Raw genomic sequence first — 23,660 nt, 5'->3', positions numbered from 1 at the left:
TCCAGGACACGTACAGCACCCGATGTCACAGGAAGGCCAAAAAGATCATCAACAACAACCACCCGAGCCACTGCCTGTTCACCCCGCTACCATCCAGAAGGCGAGGTCAGTACAGGTGCATCAAAGCTGGGACCGAGACTGAAAAACAGCTTCTATCTCAAAAGCCATCAGACTGTTAAACAGCCATCATTAACACAGAGAGGCTGCTGCCTACATACAGACTTGAAATCATTGACCACTTTAATAAATGGAACACTAGTTACTTTAATAACTTTGACAAGCATTTCTCTACACTCGCAATAACATCGGCTAACCATGTGTATGTGACCAATAACATTTGATTTGATATTGAGATAAAAAGAGGAGTCTTCTAAGTGACATAATATTTAATAAAAAACTGTTAGTGGCAAATGGTTATGGTAACGCCATTATACCAAAGAAGAAAAAGAAGAACTGGGTGGTGAGGGCAAGTTGACGGACTTCCGGGGGCAAAATAATCTTATTTTTTTCTTGCGTGCGTGGCGAGGGCGGAACATATGACGTCGTCAGCAGAAGCTTGGAAATGTTTATTGTTCCTTCCCTTTGAAGAGAGAAAGAAGGCTAGCAAGGCAAAGCAATAACGATTACATAGACCATTTTCATACAGTTTCAAGTAGCGAAGCCACAGTAAACGGCCGAGGCAGGTTGACACAGGACCCAGTGGCCATGGCATATGCGTACCTCTTCAAATACATCATTATCGGAGACACGGGTAAGTATTCACTGGTAGCAAAGATTGCTAACGACAAGCTAACGTTAACCGCTATCTTTTATTTCCGCAGTGGTGGAGAGTACAGTGACGTGGTAAAAGCGGAGACGCAAGGGGTGGGATGACATATCTATTTCTCGCTTGCTAACAGCGTTAATATTATGTCATTAACTTGTCTAACGTGAAATAGAAAACATCATTTTTCATCATATCGCACAATTTGTGGTCAGCTAGTGTGCTAATTTAGCAACTGTTGAAAACACCAACAAGCTGACGGCCTATTGTCTTTCCGCTGTGCATTGTGAGAGTGGGGTGCTAAGCTAGCAATGCTAACTAGCCTAGGCTAATGTCGTTGGTTAGCTAGCTGTATCTAACGTTAGCTGTTTACAGCGACATCAACAACAACAGTTATCTAATTTGACAGCACTTAAACGACATGGGTGCTTGCACAGACCATGTCAGCCCCTTTGGACTCATCCACATCAATGTTTTGGGCTTTCTGTTTTTTTTTGCGAGCTTGTAACGTATATCTCTGAGCCACAAAACAAGGCCACAAGTCCTCTCTCCCTCGAAATGGCGTTTTACAGAGTTTTGGTACGGTTTCCTACGGCCACCTCCATGGCTCGGGTTTTACAGTAGCGGTCTAGGCTTTCATGGTCGTGTTTAACTGACATAATGTACTCATACACGGGTATTGTGTCAATAATGCTACGCAGTTTGTTGTCATTTGTTGTTGTTAGACGAGGTCTAGAACGGTAACCGAAGAAATATCGTGGATGCTGCCAAAGCAAGCATATATAATCTTCCCGTAGGTTGACTTAACAATGCAACGTAGGTACTTGTTTATCAATAACAGTGCAACTAACGTTAGCTATGTGCTTCTTCGTCTTATTTGGTTAGATCAGTGTTATTTTGAATATGTTGCTTAACAGCTCAACCCTGATCCTTGTTGAAATAGCCTAATAGCTCAGCATTTTGCCCAGGGCAAAATATATATACTGAGATAGTTAAAGGTAACCTGTCTCTGGCTAGAGAGAATGTCAGTCTATGATGATGCTGAGAAATAAACACATGTAGCTGGTCCACCTGACGTTAAGTGTACCTGTAACCATTTTGGTATCTCAAGTCCACAGGGAGTGATGCTATGACTTTACTGATTGATCACTAAGGCCTGTACATTCAAGGGTGTATGAGGTCTTTAAAAGTAACAACCTACTGTTTTACTCGGTTTAAAAGTATCAGGGAAGGGAAGTGTATCCTGCACCCAGGAAAGCCAATAACAGGTTTACCAGCTTGAGCCCCTGCATTTCTCTAAGATGAAGGGCAGAATTTGACTTGAAGTATTTGCTGACAGCATATCATATGATGCTTGTTTCAAAACATGAGATGTCATTACCAACCCAAAACTCAGCGGTTAGCATTTAGGAGTAGTAAATCTGTCAGTGCATTAATTGCCGTACTTGCCTACATCCAGGAGAGTTGGGCCTACTCCTTACGTTTATTAGTGTAATTACTCATTACTAGAGTTTCCTGACCAGAAACTAGGGCCATGAGTTTTTAGTTCACAGAAAAAAACTCCAAGCCCTACTTCGAAATACTATTGCTGTCATGGACTAAGAATTCACATACCCCATTTGTGTAATGAAGAGGTTGATCAGTAATGCCTGTCATGTAACGTGAGATTAGTTGGGATGGTATAGTTACAATTTAGGCACGTGTGTTACTATTGGGGAAGACTATATAAGAATGTTCTGTAAGAGCTGGGCGATATGGACAAAAATCCATATTGCGATATGCTATATATACAAAAGTATGTGGACACACCTTCAAATTCATGGATTTGGCTATTTCAACCACACCTTATGCTGACAGGTGTATAAAATATAGCACGCAGCCATGCAATCTCCGTAGACAAACATTGGCAGTAGAATGGCCTTACTGAAGAGCGCAGTGACTTTCAACGTGGTAACGTCATAGGATGCCACCTTTCCAACAAGTCGCGTTGTCAAATGTCTACCCTGCTAGAGCTGCCCGGTCAACTGTAAGTGTTGTTATTGTGAAGTGGAAATATCTTGGAGCAACAACAGTTCAGCCGCAAAGTGGTAGGCCTCACAAGCTCACAGAATTGGCACGCCGAGTGCTGAAGCCCGTAGCACGTAAAAATCGTATGTCCTCTGGAGCAGTGGAAACGTGTTATCTGGATTGATGAATCATGCTTCACCATCTGGCAGTACAACGGATGAATCTGGGCTTGGTGGATGCCAGGAGAACGCTACCTGCCCGACTGCATAGTGCAGCTGTAAAGTTTGGTGGAGGAGGAATAATGGTCTGGGGCTGTTTTTCATGGTACGGGCTAGGCCGCTTAGTTTCAGTAAAGGGAAATCTTAACGCTACAGCCTACAATGACATTCTAGATGATTCTGTGCTTCCAACAATGCTCCTGTGAACAAAGCAAGGGCTTGTTGAGATCGGTGTGGAAGAACTTGCCTGCACTGAGCCCTGACCATAAACCCCATCAAACACCTTTGAGATTAATTGGAACGTCGACTGCAAGCCAGGCCTAATCGCCCAACATCAGTGCCCGACCTCACTAATGCTCTTGTGGCTTAATGGAAGCAAGTCGCGCACAGCAATGTCCCAACATCTAGTGGAAAGCCTTCCCAGAAGAGTGGAGGCTGTTATACCAGCAAAGGGGGGACCAACTCCATATTTATGCCCATGATTTTGGAATGAGATGTTTGACGAGCAGGTCTCCACATACTTTTGGGCATGTTGTGTAAATTGCCTGGATTAATACCATAACGATAAATAGAACAATACGTTTATAACAATGTCCACCACATCCTTTAAACTATAACTATTGGTTTGATGGTTGTAGCCGTCAATTGTCCCATTAACAATCACCCATATTAGGGAACTTATTTCATTTCAAACTTCACCTTTCTCTAGTATAGGGTACTTATTGTCATAAACGATAGCAGCAAAATGTCTGCGATAAGTGATGGGTATGGTTGGTGCCAATCATTTTAGGTTTATCATCCCAGCTCTATGTTCTGTCCACTTTTTAAGTAGCCTAGGCCCATGTCCCTTTCTGTGCAAAAATAATTTTACCCCTAGACCTCAGCATCTAGCAAAAAAAAAATCCCAGTCAAACTCTAAATTACACCACTCAATCATTAAGCATCTATAAATGGGAGTTTTCCCTCTCTGAAAGACAGAGCATGCTGGGAGCAGATATCGCTCCTGCTGTCCTCTCTGCCTCTGATACTAGTCCTAGCAGTAAACAGTCCAGTTGCAACACCACAGACCTGTCATCCCCTAGCTTCACTGTGGGCCATCATGTGAGCACCTGCAACCCAAGCTATCATATTGCTCATTCCCATTCTACATGACTGCAGTTTAGGTATGGCTATCCCAGCTGTTGGAGCTGTTAGATATATCCTGTTGTTGTTTACTAGGCTAGATGAGGTGATGGTGGAGAACCCACTTCTGTCCAAAAAGATGAATGTTTTTCTCAGCCTGCATAACCTAGTATTTTCACCTGGATGAAATGGCAACTGTTTATTTTCACATCAGTGCCAAATCAAATGCAGTATTTCAATGAGTGACATTTTATTTGTCATATGCACAGAATACACGTGGTACACAGTACAATTAAATGCTTCTTAGCATATAGGGGTCTCCAAAGTGGCGCAGCGGTATAAGGCACTGCATCTCAGTGCTAGAGGTGTCACTACACACCCTGGTTCGATTCCAGGCTGTATCACAACCAGCAGTGATTGGGAGTTCCATAGGGCGGTGCACAATTGGCCCAGCGTCGTCCGGGTTAGGGTTTGGCCAGGGTAGGCCGTCATTGTAAATAATAATTAGTTTACAATGACTAGTTAAAGGTTAAATAAAATATAGGTCTATCATGAAAAAGCAACAGCTGTTTTCAAAGAACCATATGCACCACAGAACACTAGATAGAATCACACCTCAAGGTATGATACGCTCATCTCATTATTTTCAACATAGCAATTAGCCTACAGCTTGCACATCTTTGATATGGCAGGACGGTCTAATTGAACTAGCAGTACCACTGTTTGTTTTTAACAATAATGACCTGACCACTAAAGAACCACATGCACACATCTATTCAGAGCTAGAGGCTGATTGGCTAGCAGGTGCATGGTTATGTTGTGTAATGGTGACTTTGCTTTGTTGTTTCTGTACATCCTTCTCATGGTGTCTTCCATCACCCTGGCTCCCCTGCTTAGCAACGGCAGTGGTAACCCATAGAAACACTAATGAAAGCCTTCTCTGGTGTCCAGAAGGTTTCACCTGTTTTGTAGGGCTTTGACGATACCAGTATCATCGCAATATGTTTTCCATTGCAAAAAAAGAAAATACTTACCAGACAACTCTTTGGTCTCAAAAACCTGCTGTATGTAAAATATTGTGTGCTATAGCTTGGAAAATAAATTTATGTGACTCTGGATGACAACATAATGATGTTTGTTTCCAACATTAGGTCTGTTTTCCTAAAGAAGTTAAATCCACAATACTAATGAGTATCACGATACTGGTATCGTCCCGGCCCTACCTGTTTGCGTTGTAACCATGTGGTGCAGCACACAGGTTTTCACAGGTTCCCCTTCCACTGTGTGGCGGTGTGTTTCACGGTGACGTTTGATTATTTTCTCTCACAGAAGCACGTCACACATTATATTTAGGTCTTGAGTATACTTTGTGAGAAGTTGATTTAGCCACATTCTTGCATTCATCAAGGTCAGTGCTACCTATGAATAACTTGGTTTCGTCACACCAAACAACCTCATGAGTCGTGGCATTTGACATTTTGTGGGATGACATTAGGGCCGGCCATTTTATCTATATCAGGAGCGTCCTCATGTTGACATGGCCTCTGATATAGATCCTTCTGAAGAAATAGATCGCTCTTCTTAACCCCAGATCTAAGATCAGATAACACTATCCCACTCCCAACCTGAACAATTGAGGGCATGATATTATTTTTGATCTTGAATCGGTGGTTTAAAGCATCCTCTATCAACTCCAGAAACGCATGACAATCAGAACTCTACTTGTTTGAGCAGCCATGTGCCAGAAGCCTCTTGATGTGCTAACTAGAGCGAGCCTCCAGCCGGACTGACTGAGCTTCTCTACCGTTGTGTGAATATAGTCAGAGGGCTGTAGGGCCCGATACAGTCTGACATTTTCCTCTTTTTCTATTACTGTCTAACGTCAAATTAAAGAGATTCAGGGACTTCACAATATGATATTATCACGATACTTAGGTGCCGATACGATATGTATTGCAATTGATTGGAAAGCGGCCGCGGTCATCCCCCTCTTCAAAGGGGGAGACACTCTAGACCCAAACTGTTAGACCTATATCCATCCTACCCTGCCTTTCTAAAGTCTTCGAAAGCCAAGTGAACAAACATATCACTGACCAGGAATCCAACCGTACCTTCTCCGCTATGCAATCTGGTTTCCGAGCTGGTCACGGGTGCACCTCAGCCATGCTCAAGGTACTAAACGATATCATAACCGCCATCGATAAGAGACGGTACTGTGCAGCCGTCTTCATCGACCTGGCCAAGGCTTTCAACTCTGTCAATCACCGTATCCTTATCGGCAGACTCAACAGCCTTGGTTTTTCTAATGACTGCCTCGCCTGGTTCACTAACTACTGCTCAGACAGAGTTCAATGTGTCAAATCGGAGGGCCTGTAGTCCGGACCTCTGGCAGTCTCCATGGGGGTGCCACAGGATTCAATTCTCAGGCCGACTCTTTTCTCTGTATATATCAACGATGTCGCTCTTGCTGCGGGTGATTCTTTGATCCACCTCTACGCAGACAACACCATTCTGTATACATCTGGCCCTTTGGACACTGCTAACAAACCTCCAAAAGAGCTTAAACACCATACAACACTCCTGTGGCCTCCAACTGCTCTTAAGTGCTAGTAAAAGAAATGCATGCTCTAACCGATCGCTGCCCGCACCCGCCCGCCCGAGTATCACTACTCCGGACGGTTCTGACTTAGAATATGTGGACAACTATAAATACCTAGGTCTCTGGCTAGACTGTAAACTCTCCTTCCAGACTCATATTAAGCATCTCCAATCCAACGTTAAATCTAGAATCGGCTTAATATTTCGCAACAAAGCCTCCTTCACTCATACTGCCACACATACCCTCGTAAAACTGACTATCCTACGGCGACGTCATTTACAAATTAGCCTCCAACACTCTACTCAGACTGCATCCAATTTGCTATCACAGTGCCATCCGTTTTGTCACCAAAGCCCCATATACTACCTATATGCTCTCATTGGCTGGTCCTCGCTAAATATTTGTCGACAAACCCACTGGCTCCAGGTCATCTTTAAGTCTTTGCTAGGTGACGCTCTGCCTTATTTTTTTTATTTTATTTTACCTTTATTTAACTAGGCAAGTCAGTTAAGAACAAATTCTTATTTTCAATGACGTCCTAGGAACAGTGGGTTAACTGCCTTTTTCAGGGGCAGAAGGACAGATTTGTACCTTGTCAGCTCGGGGATTCGAACTTGCAACCTTTCGGTTACTAGCCCAATGCTCTAGGCTACCCTGCCGCGCCAATCTCAGCTCCAATCTCAGCTCTCTGGTCACCATAGCAACACCCACCAGTAGCACGTGCTCCAGCAAGTATATTTCACTGGTCATCCCCAAAGCCAACACCTCTTTCACTGGCCTAACTGGTTAAATAAAGGTAAAATAAAAATTCTCACGATGCTATATGTTTTGCAATTTGATGTTCCAAAGATATTGCTCACTGTGTCTGCTGCAGAGGGACGAGAGAGCATGAGAAAATGAGTTTTGATCATTCGTGGAAATAAAAGTGCTGAAAAAATGTTGGTTAACTATTTAAAAAGGATACGCTTTTTTGGCACAGGTACAGCCGACTAGAGTGGTTGGTTTTATAGTGTGTGTGTGTGTGTGTGTGTGTGTGTGTGACTAGCTAATGTTAGTCGTGGGCAATTCCACAGTAAAGGAATTACCCTGACACGGAACCCAAACCTGCTGCGCGCGTGCGCCATCGTGCATAAATTAATTTTGTCCCCCTACATCAAACGCGATCACAACACGCAGGTTAAAATATCAAAACAACAACAACTCTGAACCAATGACATTAATTTGGGGACAGGTCGAAAAGCATTAAACATGTATGGCAATTTAGCTAGTTAGCTTGCACTTGCTAGCTAATTTGTCCTATTTAGCTAGCTTGCTGTTGCTAGCTAATTTGTCCTGGGATATAAACATTGAGTTGTTATTTTACCTGAACTGCACAAGGTCCTCTACTCCGACAAATTAATCCACACATAAAATGGCCAACCGAATCGTTTCTAGTCATCTCTCCTCCTTCCAGGCTTTTTCATCGTTGAACTTATATGGTGATCACATCTAAACTTTCATAGTATTACCACGACAACCGGCAAAACAGTTAGTCTTTCAATCACCCACGTGGGTATAACCAATGAGGAGATGGCATGTGGGTACCTGCTTCTATAAACCAATGAGGAGATGGGAGAGGCAGGACTTTCAGCGCGATCTGCGTCAGAAATAGGAATGACCAATTTTAGCCCTTGGTAACGCAGACGCGAGCAGTGTGGGTGTAATAATTTAATAACATCTATTTCTACATTTATTTTGCGACGCTCGCGCACGCGACGTGTCCGGTCTGGTTTGCATGTGAGACTCAGATTTTTCACTTTAAAATGTATGCCAAACAAAATCCATTGATTTTTCTAAGGTTAACAAACCATAAAACTTTATGCACAAGGACTACTTTTAACAATTTACACATTTGACAAGGACACATTTACTTGGAAGAACAGTGCAGATACAAAGTTTTGTTAACAGAATAAACTCATTTTGTTACCAAACTTAGCATATTCACTGTTCTTCCAGGGAATGTGTTTTTGTCAAATTTTCTGTCTTAATTGTTAAAAGTCGTCCTTGTGCAGCCTCCCGAGTGGCGCAGCGGTCTAAGGCATTGCATCACTACAGACCCAGGTTCGAGCCCGGGCTGTCGCAGCCGGCCGCAACCGGGAGACCCATAAGACACAATTGGCCAAGCGTCGTGGGGGGGTTTGGCCGGCCAGGATGTCCTTGTCCCATCGCGCGCTAGCGACTCCTTGTGGCGGGCCGGGAGCATGCATGCTGATTCCGGTCTCCAGTTGTACGGTGTTTCCTCCGACACATTGGTGCGGCTGGCTTCCGGATTGAGCAAGCAGTGTGTCAGGAAGCAGTGGGGCATGGCTGGGTCGTGTTTCTGAGGACGCAAGGCTCTCGACCTTCGCCTCTGCCGAGTCGGTAGGGGAGTTGCAGCGATGGGACAAGACTGTAACTACCAGTTGGATATTAAGGAGAAAAAGGGGTTAAGTACAAAAACGAAAATGTGTGCATAGTTGTATGGTTTGTTAAAAATGTCAAAGTTTAAGTAAAAAATGTGAGTCTCTAATTTCCTTACTGTAGAATTTCCCCTATGCAGACAGAGCCCCTATTTGTTCATGTGTGTGTGCCTCTGTTTAACCGTGCATGTTTGTTTTGCAGGTGTTGGGAAATCATGCCTATTATTACAGTTCACAGACAAGCGGTTTCAGCCGGTGCATGACCTCACTATCGGTAAGACTCCTTTATATCACACATGTCATTATTCATTATAACATTTAATGACCGACTGTGATTTAAAATGTATCCTGCTTCTGCACTGCCTAGATGCACTGGAGGGACCTCAATTAAATCATCTCAGCATTTCGCTCAGATCCCCTCACTGTATTAATTCATTTCTTAAGGATTTTCATCCCTCGCCTCTGGTCTAACCTGTAAAGATGAGGGAGATGTGTTGACATTGGGAGAGAGCTAGATGTATTAGCATTTTAATATGATTTAATGTGTACTGGTTTGGCCAGTGTCTGATAGTGTAGTAGATCAGACAATCTCTGCTGTAACCTCAATACACCATAGGCTTTTAGCCAGGGCGTATTTGTGGTGGAAGCTGGTATCTAGTTTATGGTTAAGACCAGGACTTTTTCCTGACCATGAAATACTAGCCTAGAAATAGGGTCCTGTTCATTTATTTTTTCTGCTCCGATCACGTGGTCATGGAAAAACTCTTGGACCAACAGAGTTGTAGACTGATTGTGTAACCTGGTGGTTGTCTTTCCCAGGTGTGGAGTTTGGGGCGCGGATGATCACTATAGATGGTAAACAGATCAAGCTGCAGATCTGGGACACGGTAAGATACCTGCCCCGTACCACATTAACAGATGTGATTTTACCTGAATACAGTTGACTCCTTGGTGGTATTCATTAGGGCACAGTGTAGCACTATATTTCAAAACGTTCTGCAACTGAAATTGATGTTATATAATGCCTTGGGACTGTTTGTGATAGCATCCAGTTGTCAGGAACGATTAAGATAAATGTATTAATGTCCACCCACTCTGCCCAGAGTGGCTTAACAAACGCTTTGGTCATTTCACTTATGTTATAAACACATTTACCAAGACAAATATGATTCATTAACATTATATCCAAAAAGTCGGATTTTGTAACCTAATACGTCCGATAATAAGTACAAGATCTGTTGACAGAGCGGTGCCGCTTTCTCGCAGCAACTTTTGAGGATTTTTACATGTGGTGGTCGTCTGCAAAGTTGTTTCCGCGTGTCGCAAAATAACATGACTTGAGTGGAATTAATTGTAAAAGGCTTTGAAAATAGAAAAACTTGCGGTACGCTCAGTGTGCTGTTGACATTTCAGACATACTTTTCATTAATGAAAAGCGTATAGGAAAATATGTAATGTCTCAATCGATATCAGTCTTCCCTCCTATTGTTTTATGTCCTCCGTGTTCGAGAAGAACGATGACGAGTTCAACGGTGAGCCTGTCAGTTAGCCTAAATTCTCGCAAAGCGTCCAGCCTAGATGACGCAATGCTATTTTCCTATTTTTTACCACTTTTTTTTGTTGTCACCCTGATCTTGGTCATCCTACAAGGATAAAAATGTTTAAAGGATTGTTATTATTTTACAAATTGGTCAGTGTTTTTTATTTATTTATTGGACACCCTAAATGTAGCTGGTATTATACTGTCCCGATTCAGTTAAATGGAATTTGAACTGATCTGAAATGCACTTATGAGGAGTAAACTGTAATCATTAATGTATGAATACTGTTTTTGTACTAATGTATCTTATCATCAAAGTGATAAAGGTTTTCCACCTAGTGACGATCACATCCATGTCGTATGATGAGTGGCACCCACTCAGTGTGTAATTCACCCAATATAACCCACCAAGTCTAACAAGACAAGTCTAATATGTTGTTTTTTCTCTGAACTCTTCAACACATACAGCATTAAAATAGCCCATATTGGAGCTAATATTTAAGACTATCTCCCTAATGGACCCTTGTACAGGAGGACTAGCTCTCTTCCCCCCCCCCCCCCCCCCCCCCCCCCTGGCATGCATGTGTCAGCATGGACATGTTGCAAAGGAAAGAATGACTGCGCCTACACAACAGCGTTATGTCAGTTGGCTGTTGACATGTTTCACCCTCTTTTCAAATAGTCTCGCTCAGCTATGTCCTTGTGACGTTTTCTATTTTGAGTTTTTGAATGGTCTTTTAGCCGTGAAGGTTGATGTGTGACGTGATGATTAAGGTTTCTCATTGTGCCCTTCTGGTGATTCCCTGTGCAGTGCTGAGAAAATATGAACGCTGCAGGAGATGCTCTGGTGTAGTATGTATGTATGGCCTGTAGGGGGAGACACAGCTCTACTATTAAGAATAGAATCCCACAGCAGTAATGCTGATGGATGGTGGTGGTGGTAGAGTCCTAGGCCCTAGAGGCCTTCTGTGCCACCGATGTAGTGCCTGCTGCTGCTGTGTACTTTCTAGGCCACATGGTAACTTGGGTGCATTTTGGTTGATGAAAAGGGTAAGGCTGTAATTCAGCAGAAATTCAAGAGCGTTGGACCGGTCACTAACCAAAAGGTTGCTGGTTCGAATCCCCAAGCGGACCAGGGGACAAATATGCCGATGTGCCCTTGAGCAAGGCACGTAACCCTAATTGCTCTTGTAAGTCGCACAGGATAAGAGCGTCTGCTAAATGACGTAAATGTAATATCTGGAGACCCGGGTTCGAACTTTGGTTATTAACCTAACAAAAGCTTATGGGTATTTTCAACACACCACTATGACTATCCCTTCCATTAGAATTCTCTGTGGTTTAGCCTACATCCCAGACCACCACTTGTCCACCCTGCCAAGACAGAGTCACAATCAAACACAGGGTGTGTGTACTGACCGTGTAGCCTTATCAGTGTGTGGGTGTCCCTGTGTGTGTGCGCACAGGAGGAGGAGCCGGGAGGCACTGCCTGCCCTGGGGGTGATGTAATAGACAAAATCTGCATTTCTGGCCTTCCTGTAACCTTTGAGCTCTGGCAGATGGCAGGCATAAAAGTGTCATTCATCATTTATTCACAATGGCCTCCATTAGCTCCAATGTTAGCAGCTGCCTCGGGGGACTGTTGCCACGGACTTACGGAGGGACTGACTGGGCCTTATTGAATTCAAATGTGCTGGGGCATTGGCTGCCTGGCTCGCACTCACCTGCTGCCAGGCCAGAAGAGAACAGAACAGAAGAGGTAGAGAAGATCCAGGCTCAATAGTCTTCAGCAGCTATCCAGGGAAGAGGGAAGCCATCTTATCAAACACTGACAATGGTATCTACAGACAGGTCTTGTCTGCCTGCCTGCTGTACAAACCAACTACTGACTGGCGAGCGAGAGAACGGGGAGTTGTGATTGGCCAAAGTGGTAGCACGTTATGTTATGGGCTGTGTGGAACACAGTGGGCCCCTTGTTTGTGAGGAGTCAGTCAGTCAGGGATGGGACGTAGAGAAAGACAGGAGCCTTTTGTACACTGTGACAGGGGCTTGCCTGTGCTCTGCCTAGCTGCAGAGGGAAAACCAGGAAGCTTGGTTTTGGAATAATGGCGCTCTAGTTGAGAATTTCTGTTGTGTTAGGAATGTGTATGGATTAGGGAAAGACACTGGGAAGCCTGGACTCGAGGAGTCGGGTAGGGACTAGGAAGCCTGGACTCGAGGAGTCGGGTAGGGACTAGGAAGCCTGGACTCGAGGAGTCGGGTAGGGACTAGGAAGCCTGGACTCGAGGAGTCGGGTAGGGACTAGGAAGCCTGGACTCGAGGAGTCGGGTAGGGACTAGGAAGCCTGGACTCGAGGAGTCGGGTAGGGACTAGGAAGCCTGGACTCGAGGAGTCGGGTAGGGACTAGGAAGCCTGGACTCGAGGAGTCGGGTAGGGACTAGGAAGCCTGGACTCGAGGAGTCGGGTAGGGACTAGGAAGCCTGGACTCGAGGAGTCGGGTAGGGACTAGGAAGCCTGGACTCGAGGAGTCGGGTAGGGACTAGGAAGCCTGGACTCGAGGAGTCGGGTAGGGACTAGGAAGCCTGGACTCGAGGAGTCGGGTAGGGACTAGGAAGCCTGGACTCGAGGAGTCGGGTAGGGACTAGGAAGCCTGGACTCGAGGAGTCGGGTAGGGACTAGGAAGCCTGGACTCGAGGAGTCGGGTAGGGACTAGGAAGCCTGGACTCGAGGAGTCGGGTAGGGACTAGGAAGCCTGGACTCGAGGAGTCGGGTAGGGACTAGGAAGCCTGGACTCGAGGAGTCGGGTAGGGACTAGGAAGCCTGGACTCGAGGAGTCGGGTAGGGACTAGGAAGCCTGGACTCGAGGAGTCGGGTAGGGACTAGGAAGCCTGGACTCGAGGAGTCGGGTAGGGACTAGGAAGCCTGGACTCGAGGAGTCGGGTAGGGACTAGGAAGCCTGGACTCGAGGAGTCGGGTAGGGACTAGGAAGCCTGGACTCGAGGAGTCGGGTAGGGACTAGGAAGCCTGGACTCGAGGAGTCGGGTAGGGACTAGGAAGCCTGGACTCGAGGAGTCGGGTAGGGACTAGGAAGCCTGGACTCGAGGAGTCGTCGGGTAGGGACTAGGAAGCCTGGACTCGAGGAGTCGTCGGGTAGGGACTAGGAAGCCTGGACTCGAGGAGTCGTCGGGTAGGGACTAGGAAGCCTGGACTCGAGGAGTCGTCGGGTAGGGACTAGGAAGCCTGGACTCGAGGAGTCGTCGGGTAGGGACTAGGAAGCCTGGACTCGAGGAGGAGTCGGGTAGGGACTAGGAAGCCTGGACTCGAGGAGGAGTCGGGTAGGGACTAGGAAGCCTGGACTCGAGGAGGAGTCGGGTAGGGACTAGGAAGCCTGGACTCGAGGAGGAGTCGGGTAGGGACTAGGAAGCCTGGACTCGAGGAGGAGTCGGGTAGGGACTAGGAAGCCTGGACTCGAGGAGGAGTCGGGTAGGGACTAGGAAGCCTGGACTCGAGGAGGAGTCGGGTAGGGACTAGGAAGCCTGGACTCGAGGAGGAGTCGGGTAGGGACTAGGAAGCCTGGACTCGAGGAGGAGTCGGGTAGGGACTAGGAAGCCTGGACTCGAGGAGGAGTCGGGTAGGGACTAGGAAGCCTGGACTCGAGGAGGAGTCGGGTAGGGACTAGGAAGCCTGGACTCGAGGAGGAGTCGGGTAGGGACTAGGAAGCCTGGACTCGAGGAGGAGTCGGGTAGGGACTAGGAAGCCTGGACTCGAGGAGGAGTCGGGTAGGGACTAGGAAGCCTGGACTCGAGGAGGAGTCGGGTAGGGACTAGGAAGCCTGGACTCGAGGAGGAGTCGGGTAGGGACTAGGAAGCCTGGACTCGAGGAGGAGTCGGGTAGGGACTAGGAAGCCTGGACTCGAGGAGGAGTCGGGTAGGGACTAGGAAGCCTGGACTCGAGGAGGAGTCGGGTAGGGACTAGGAAGCCTGGACTCGAGGAGGAGTCGGGTAGGGACTAGGAAGCCTGGACTCGAGGAGGAGTCGGGTAGGGACTAGGAAGCCTGGACTCGAGGAGGAGTCGGGTAGGGACTAGGAAGCCTGGACTCGAGGAGGAGTCGGGTAGGGACTAGGCAGGTCATGAATGAGTAAAACATTGCTAGAGCTAGGAGTTTTTCAGAACCTTGGCTCAGAAGAACCCCTGACCCTAGTAATACAGTGTACCAGACACCGTAGCATTTTGTCTGTCCTGACACACCCTTGAGCTCTTGGAGTAAGACTCCTTTTAAGAGTTGATACTATATTCATATTGATACTTACTACTGCTGTTTTGCCCTGCTGTGTGTTCGCTGTGCTGTTGTGCGCTGGCGGACTCCGGAGATGCAGTCAAATTCAAATATGCTAAACCATCGTTTGTGACATCACGATGTTATCGCCATCGACAATGGCTGTCAAACAATCGTCGCTAGACGATGCAAACGTAAAATAGCCTAACCCTGCTACTACTGCTTCTACTGTTTTGTGCTACTGCTGGCTCTTCTTTGTACCCTTTAACTATAGGTTACTATGCTTCAGTGCTGAGCTCTGTCTTTACTTTAACTGAGCGTCTCTGTGTGTGTACTATATCTGTTTTTTTTTTTTTTTTTTTTTTTTTTTCTCAGGCTGGCCAAGAATCCTTCCGCTCAATCACCCGGTCCTACTACAGAGGGGCAGCCGGCGCCCTGCTAGTGTACGACATCACAAGGTCAGTCTTGCGGCCATTTTCTCCCCAGGCCTTATCATTCTAAATAAACACTAGGACCACTATGGTTAACTAAGTCAACTTTCCTCACCCAAGGTCCTCCCTTAGGATTCAGGTCATGACTTTTGCTCATGACAGATAAAAATAATAATAAGAATTATGTATTTTTAATGCATTTGTTTAGGAGGAAAGGAAAAGTAATCTCTTATCTAGCTAATTCAGTTTAACCGTAGTTAGAGCGACTGAGATTGATGTTTGTATAATACATTGGGGAATTAATTGAATGCAATGTCTCCCGCCCAATGTCCTTATTTTGCTCATGTAGATCCACTTTTGTTGTTCCAAAAGGGACCTACGTTCACCTAATGAATTACATTTGTATGCATTAGTTTACTTGGAAAGGACAGTGTATTGTGTTCTTATGCTCAGTGTTGCTCCAATGTTAATTTTATTACAGAAGGGACACCTTCAACCACTTGACAACCTGGTTAGAGGATGCTCGCCAACATTCCAACTCCAACATGGTCATCATGCTCATTGGGAACAAGAGGTCAGATTCATCTCTCTGTCACTCATGGTTACCGAACAACCCTGTCATGGTTGTCATGGTTAAACTGGGTGCGCCTCAAAAGTCTGAAATGGCACCCTTTCCTAATTTCCTCTTCTTAACCTACACTTTCAGATCTATAGACTATGTCAAATCAAAATGGTGGATGCTTGACTGTGTAATTTGCTTTCACCGGGTCAATTTTATGATACAATTGCTGATAAAGGAAAGGAAAAAGGGAGAAGTAGTCATTTTTGGCAATTGAAATGCGCCCACCCAGTTTCACAGCCCCTGCTCCCTGTGTGTGCTCTTGTCTCCTCTAGTTAGATGACATATCTCCTAACTGGCAAAAGTGACAGAATGAATTAGCAGATCATTTGGTGCAAAACACAAGACCGTACTAGCGTAACGCAGGTCTATGGTACTGTATATATCAAGTGTTTTTTTTTGTCCCCATAGTGACCTGGAGTCCAGGAGAGAGGTGAAGAAGGAGGAGGGGGAGGCCTTTGCCAGAGAGCACGGCCTCATCTTCATGGAGACCTCCGCCAAGACTGCATCCAACGTAGAAGAGGTACCTCCTGCTCACACTGTGCTATTTATTGTGTGTGTGTTGTCAACATCATTTTCTCTCACTCACGTCTGCCCATTAATATACCCCCCCTTTCTTGCTCAGAAAAATACACACACACCAACGCACACATGCACGTCTGTTCTCCAGTGTGCTGGGTAGCCAGACTCTCTTTCTGAGGATTTAAGGCCTTGGAGAGACTGGTTTATAGAACCCCCCTCTGCCTTTCCCCCTTCCCCGCTGCAGAAACCCCTGGTATGATTAATTTGTCTCATTAGTGTCCCCTGAATCCTCCCGGTATCTCTCCTCCTCCATCTCCCTCTCCGCGACGTGACGTGTACATCGCCCACTTATAGCTCATCCATATTCATAACCTCCCCTCCCCCCTCCTCCGCTCCCCTGTCCGCCGCGACAGCTGAAAGCCAATCATGCCTCATCTTTTAGAAGGCATGGTGGGTGGGTGGACGTTCTTTATATTCCATTGACCCTACGATAAGCACTATATGAAGAGAGATGTGCTCTCTGCCTGTGCTGAGGCTAATGCTGGGTCCCTGGGTTATGCCCTGGGTCTCTATGGCCAGGTGGGGGCGCTCTGCCTCAGGCGGAGGGAAACATCTGTTGCTGTTTAATATGTTAATGCATGAAGAGGCAGGGAGGGTAGAGACAGGACCAGGCCGTGCCTCCTGAGCTGAGGTGGACTTTTGTTTTCAGATTCCGCAGCAGGCCTCACTCATTCCGTGCTAAAAATATGAATTTCAGTCAGTATTTACTGTAGAGGGGGGCCCTGCCCTAGGCTTGTTTTTGAGGTGTACATAAGGTTATGATTATACGGCCTAAACTAGGGTGTAAATTCAGGCTAGAACTCCCAATTCAATGGTCTTTGAATGTTTGTACTGTACAACCGAAAGAAACCGATCGTACAGGCCCAATTCATCATTACAGTTGATGATTTTTCTCTGTTTATACGTCTGCTCGCGTTGTTCTTACAGCGGAGTGCTGTAGATTGATTTTCTGTGGCAACAAGCCAGAGATGCATGTGCTAATGCCTCATCCTAAACTCCTGTATATCCCACTCTTTAGAGCTTATTCAGTCAACGAGACATATATATATATATCAGCAAAAAAAGAAAGGTCCTCTCACTGTCAACTGCATTTTATATGAACATAAAATTCAACAACTGAGACATAAATTGAACAAGTTCCACAGACATGTGACCAACAGAAATTGAATAATGTGTCCCTGAACAAAGGGGGGGGGGGTCAAAATCAAAAGTAACAGTCAGAATCTGGTGTGGCCACCAGCTGTATTAAGTACTGCAGTGCATCTCCTCCTCATGGACTGCACCAGATTTGCCAGAGATGTTACCCCACTCTTCCACCAAGGCACCTGCAAGTTTCTGGACATTTCTGTGGAGAATGGCCCTAGCCCTCACCCTCCGATCCAACAGGTCCCAGACGTGCTCAATGGGATTGAGATCCGGGCTCTTCGCTGGCCATGGCAGAACACTGACATTCCTGTCTTGCAGGAAATCACGCACAGAACGAGCAGTATGGCTGGTGGCATTGTCATGCTGGAGGGTCATGGCAGGATGAGCCTGCAGGAAGGGTACCACATGAGGGAGGAGGATGTCGTCCCTGTAATGCACAGCGTTGAGATTGCCTGCAATTACAACAAGCTCAGTCCGATGATGCTGTGACACACCGCCCCAGACCATGATGGACCCTCTACCTACAAATCGATCCCGCTCCAGAGTACAGGCCTCGGCGTAACGCTCATTCCTTCGACGATAAACGCGATTTCGACCATCACTCCTGGTGAGACAAAACCGCAACTCGTCAGTGAAGCGCACTTTTTGGCAGTCCTATCTGGTCCAGTAACGGTGGGTTTGTGCCCGTAGGCGATGTTGTTGCCGGTGATGTCTGGTGAGGACCTGCCTTACAACAGGCCTACAAGCCCTCAGTCCAGCCTCTCTCAGCCTATTGCGGACATTCTGAGCACTGATGGAGGGATTGTGCATTCCTGGTGTAACTCGGGCAGTTGTTGTTGCCATCCTGTACCTGTCCCGCAGGTGTGATGTTCGGATGTACTGATCCTGTGCAGGTGTTGTTACACGTGGTCTGCCACTGTGAGGACGCTCAGCTGTCCGTCCTGTTTCCCTGTAGCGCTGTCTTAGGCGTCTCACAGTACGGACATTGCAATTTATTGCCCTGGCCACATATGTAGTCCTCATGCCTCCTTGCAGCATGCCAAAGGCACGTTCACGCAGATGAGCAGGGACCCTGGGCATCTTTCTTTTGGTGTTTTTCAGAGTCAGTAGAAAGGCCTCTTTAGTGTCCTAAGTTTTCATAACTCTGACCTTAATTGCCTACCGTCTGTAAGCTGTGTCTTAACGACCATTCCAAAGGTGCATGTTCATTAATTGTTTATGGTTCATTGAATAAGCATGGGAAACTGTGTTTAAACCCTTATTAATCTTTCAAAGACGGTGTTCTGAAAAAGGGACGTTTCTTTTTTTGCTTATATGGTTTGATTGGTCTGAGGCTTGGTTTCTTTAATCTAAGTGTCACTTCTAGTTTGTTGTGTGGATGTAAGCTCTGGTCCTGTACTAATTTGGCTATGTCTCCTTTTCAGGCATTCATCAACACAGCGAAGGAGATATACGAGAAGATTCAGGAGGGTGTCTTCGACATCAACAATGAGGTAATTTGACATGATAGAGAAAAACGCTTTTGGTGTTCATTTTGTACACTGCAACTTTGACAAATACCATCTTCTTGACATAGCTTAACTTTTTCGTTATAAGTCATCAACTGAGGTATGGGCAAGTGGTCAAACGCCCTTGCTCATTTTGTAGTGCCCTAAGCCCACGTCATAAACTGAGTGAAGAGGCCGTAAATAAGGATAACACCTTTACAGAACAGCCGTTGGATATAGTCCTATCTAACAAAGGTAATTTTGAAGACCAGAAAGCCATTGTGTTAGCTAGTTAAACCTATTACGTAGCCATATAGTTCTGCGAGACGATGCGTCCTTCTCTGCACTTCATATTTTCGAGGCAGAGGCTTATTTGCAGCAGCCCACACTTCATCTTTCTCTAAAGGAGGGAGAGAAGAAGCAGAGCAAGTTCCAGTCTGCCAAGCAAAACTTCCACCGTGTGTTCTTCCGTTTCTCCCTTCTCCCCTCCCTCTCCCTCCTTCCCTCACTCCGCTAGCCCTGGCTACTGGCCAGCGCATAAATTCCTCACATCCCACAAGGTTACAGCCAGCCTGAAGGAGGCGAGCCCCTAAGCAGCCATTGGGTATGCTTTTTATTAGAGTAGTAGGAAAGAGTAAAAAAAGAAAGAGGGGGAGAGAGAAAAAACGAGGCCAGGCACACGGTCCAAACCGCATCAGCTGACTGACGAAGGGGGAAGCCCTGGCTAGAATCCCTGACGCTCACTGGCAAACGTAGTGAGAAACCCCCTCCACCTCCTCCTCCCTTAACACTATAAATCTGATTTAGAGCGATGCAGAGTTTCCTTAAGAGCTACTACTACTGCTGAAAACCACAGCAGCCCAGGCTCACAGTGGAGTGCTGCCTTTCCGCCGCTCTGCGCTCTCTTCAGCCACTGAAGGGCTGGGGAGATGAAAGCAGTGCGATGGATGAAAGTGCCGCTGGCTGCTGCTGAGTGTGCGCGTGTGTGTGTGCATATCATCTCTCCCACACAAAGGACTGTGACTGTGAGCCAAAGAGAATTTGTCACCATTGATATTGCTTGTTATGATGTCCAATTCATCCACCCCATAAAAACACAAACAACACTCAAACTTGAATCATCAAATCACACCTGACCATCACGATCCATTTTCCTGACTGCCTGAATCCACTAACCGGTTGCATTGTGTTGTGGTTTTGTCTCGGCAGGCTAACGGCATTAAGATCGGGCCCCAGCACGCTACCACCAACTCCACTCTCTCCGGTAGCCAGGGGGGTCAACAGGCCGGAGGGGGATGCTGCTGAACACCCCTCGCCCCTCTGTCCCATACCACCCCACCTTGCCTCGCCCCTTGTGTTTCTACTGGACTGGTCGGGCTCACTAACATTTTCTTAACCCCTCCCCACAGCCTTGCCAACGGAGAGTCTAATCGTGTACTAGGTGTCTGTCAGTCAAAAATACCAAGCAAAACACATTAAAGTACCCTGGTCCTGGTGCAAAACATGCCCCTGTATAAGAGCATTGGAGCCTGTCTTGGTTGTAGATTGATAGGTTGTTACTGTTGTGTTAAAACAGGCAGGGTGCTTTAGGATTGGGACTCATCATATCTATCTGTACATCTATCTGTCAGACAGTTGTGGATCATGTCTCTTTTTTTTCCACTCCCAAGTAAGGATTTCGTTTTTTTGTTTTGTGCCCTTTTGACTTAAAAGCTTAATTGTATTTAACACTACAATGTTGGTCATCGATAGTATTTTAATCGGTTTCATGTGGGAGAAAGAAAGCTTTGGGGAAGTGGGGTGAACTCGAAGTTTGAAATAAAAGAAACAGCTGTGTCGGAAGTAGCAGCCATGTCTAAAGTGAAGTTAAAAGAAGAAAAGGAAAAAAAAGCAGGACTCTTTTAAATCTGTATTTATCAGTCACATTCTGTGTATATATAGTTACAGTTATCCTTTCTTGCTTTAGTGTATGTTGACCAAGCTAGAATTCTTTGATGAACTTGCTGGGAACATCTATACTGTACGAATAGAGCTTGAAACTGCAACAGTATTGCAAAAAAAAAAAAAAAAAAAAACTGCTTTGACACCATTTTAAGATAATATTTTACTTAATTTACTTTTTGTCCTGCCACCTGCCTTCCTTCCCCCTCCCCTCTCTCTCTGTGCCCTAGATCTGCTATGACTGTGTATAGAAACTTTGGCTCAATATTCTGCATCTATTTTAATGCCAACATTTTGTGTTTACCTGTGTTCAATAACCACAAATACCAGAATTTGATCACCTCTGCTCGGATAAGAGATCTCAGCTGTTTGCCTTAACGGAAAGCAGAAGAAAATATGAGAAAAACATAACCAGGTTGCGGCGGAATCATTCCAGTAACTTCATTTTGCGTATTCTTATACATGCTCATAGACACATTCTTACATTAAACACACATTGCATACTCTAAATGTATACATACACAGATTTAAACAGTACATGCATGCTTAAATGCATACATGTGTCCTTACACACAAACAACCTGCGTATGTCTATTTATACATACAAGCCTGCATATATATATTTTTCTCTTCAGGAATTTGTTTTTCATGCAGTCTGCTGTGGAGCGTCGGTGCAGAGCAGCGTTTTCCTGTAGGTGTGTGTGAGTGGCTGTGTACAGCCTTGCTTTCTTTGGCTGTGCATGCTGTTAGTAGATATTATGGTGAACATCTCGTCTGTCGTCAGAGGGGCGCGGGAAAAGCCAAACCTGGAGTATCTATGTGACCCCCTCGACATTTATTTGCTGTGTTGGTTCTTCTTAAAAATGAAAAAATGCTATCACAATAAACTATAATAAAACATTCTAAACTGAAATATCATTTGATTGTCATGTGGGGGAAAAAATTGCTATGTTTAAAATGTACATTTTGTAATTTACTTTATAGAATGGATATTTTGCCTCTGGTCCCCTATAGTTCTTTTCTGAGTGTCTGTGTTGGTATATGAATGAAACAATTATATATGGATCCATACTGTATTGCAGCTTTGATTTCTCAATATATAAAGTGAAACACAAAGAATGCATGTCCTCAGAGCTGTGTGTAGTTTTGGAATTGCAGGCTTCGTTCCCAAATGATCACCACACCCTCTCCCTAATATCAACATGAACTAAAGGGGGGCCACATGCAGCCAGTACCAATTCAACTGGTTTTACAACACACTTCTCTGCTCTACATTGCATATTTCTCAGGTATAGGCAACCAATCGGGTACAATTCTAAAATTTTCACATCAAATGTGTGATTTCATTTCTTGGCCTCCTATGTGGTTATTAATGAATATTTAAACATTACTTACTGAAAAGACATCTTATTTCACCACCAATATGAAAGTAACATTGCACCGGGTGTTTCTCAAATAGGCTTACAGTACAGCAAATTAGTTTCAGGTGGGAATGGATTGCAGTCAGCAATAGAGACAGTTCATGAGATATTTGTTTTATTCATCCCCATTATATCGGCCAACATTTGGATGTAATTTGAAATGGGCTTTTGTTGGTGGTCATGCACAGCGACAGTTTGATGTTAAAGGTGAACACATCTCATGACCTACTTTTCAAAGCAGTAAAGGAACGAAATGTGAAAAGCTTGTGTTGAACAGATTAGTGAACCGTCTGAAAAGGTAGAGGTAGTATGCCTGCATTAATTTTATGAACCATTTCGAAAATGAAAGTTTGATTTTAGTGAATGCAATTATAGTGACCTTCACAGTAGATGTGAAATCAAGATGGCCTTCTCACAGGCAAATTATACCCACAAGCACAAACTACATGTATTTTTAAAGACAAACTCTATTAAATGCTGTGCAAAAAACTTCGAAATGTATAACTGATCCATTGGAATATTTACAAGCATAAGTAAAATAAACAGTGGATTTGAGAGGACATTGGGCATACAGAAAGGGAGTGCGTGCGCCTTCAAATACACAAGTCTTGTGGGGCAGATTGTTATGATAAGCAAATGAATGGCCGCGCAAGGGACATCCGGGTTACTTGCCTGATGATTCGTATGTAAGGTAGTGTGCAATGCATCAAGGAAGAGACCTTCACAAAAGTGTGATTGTGTGAAAGGCGTATTTCTTAATCTTGATATATTTCTATCGCAATTGGTTGCACATGTTTAGCTTTTTACTGTGGTAAAAAAAGGTCTGAAACTACTCTGAAAACCACAGGGCCTCGGGTTGGCCTTGCACGTGCCCAAGGGACCAAGTAGAATAATATGCTCCCTCCGTAGAAGAGCAAATATGTAAATATGAATCGTAAATGTGTATGGTGTCCATCTCTAATTATCATAATTATTAATCTGCAGTTGACATGGAATTAGGAAACTCAATTCTCGGGGTCGAACTGATGCACCATACACAAATAAAAAAACATCCACTCATTGCAGGTGGT

The 23,660-nt window shown here is 45.2% G+C and overlaps 1 protein-coding gene across 1 annotated transcript; it reads left to right on the top strand.

Moving 5' to 3' along the window:
• Positions 1-528: 528 nt before the first annotated feature.
• On the top strand, positions 529-22,069 carry LOC120055847 (ras-related protein Rab-2A). Its single transcript, XM_039003856.1, has 8 exons — positions 529-751; positions 9,350-9,421; positions 9,967-10,034; positions 15,339-15,421; positions 15,876-15,968; positions 16,425-16,536; positions 19,166-19,234; positions 20,438-22,069. The coding sequence occupies exons 1-8, from the start codon at positions 706-708 to the stop codon at positions 20,531-20,533; spliced, it is 639 nt and encodes a 212-aa protein (XP_038859784.1). The 5' UTR covers positions 529-705; the 3' UTR covers positions 20,534-22,069.
• The last annotated feature ends 1,591 nt before the right edge of the window (positions 22,070-23,660 follow it).

This window comes from Salvelinus namaycush, chromosome 11, assembly GCF_016432855.1.
Source record: "Salvelinus namaycush isolate Seneca chromosome 11, SaNama_1.0, whole genome shotgun sequence".
Lineage (NCBI taxonomy): Eukaryota > Metazoa > Chordata > Actinopteri > Salmoniformes > Salmonidae > Salvelinus > Salvelinus namaycush.
Note: the sequence above shows the minus strand (reverse complement) of the source record. Positions and strands in the feature narration are given on the sequence as shown.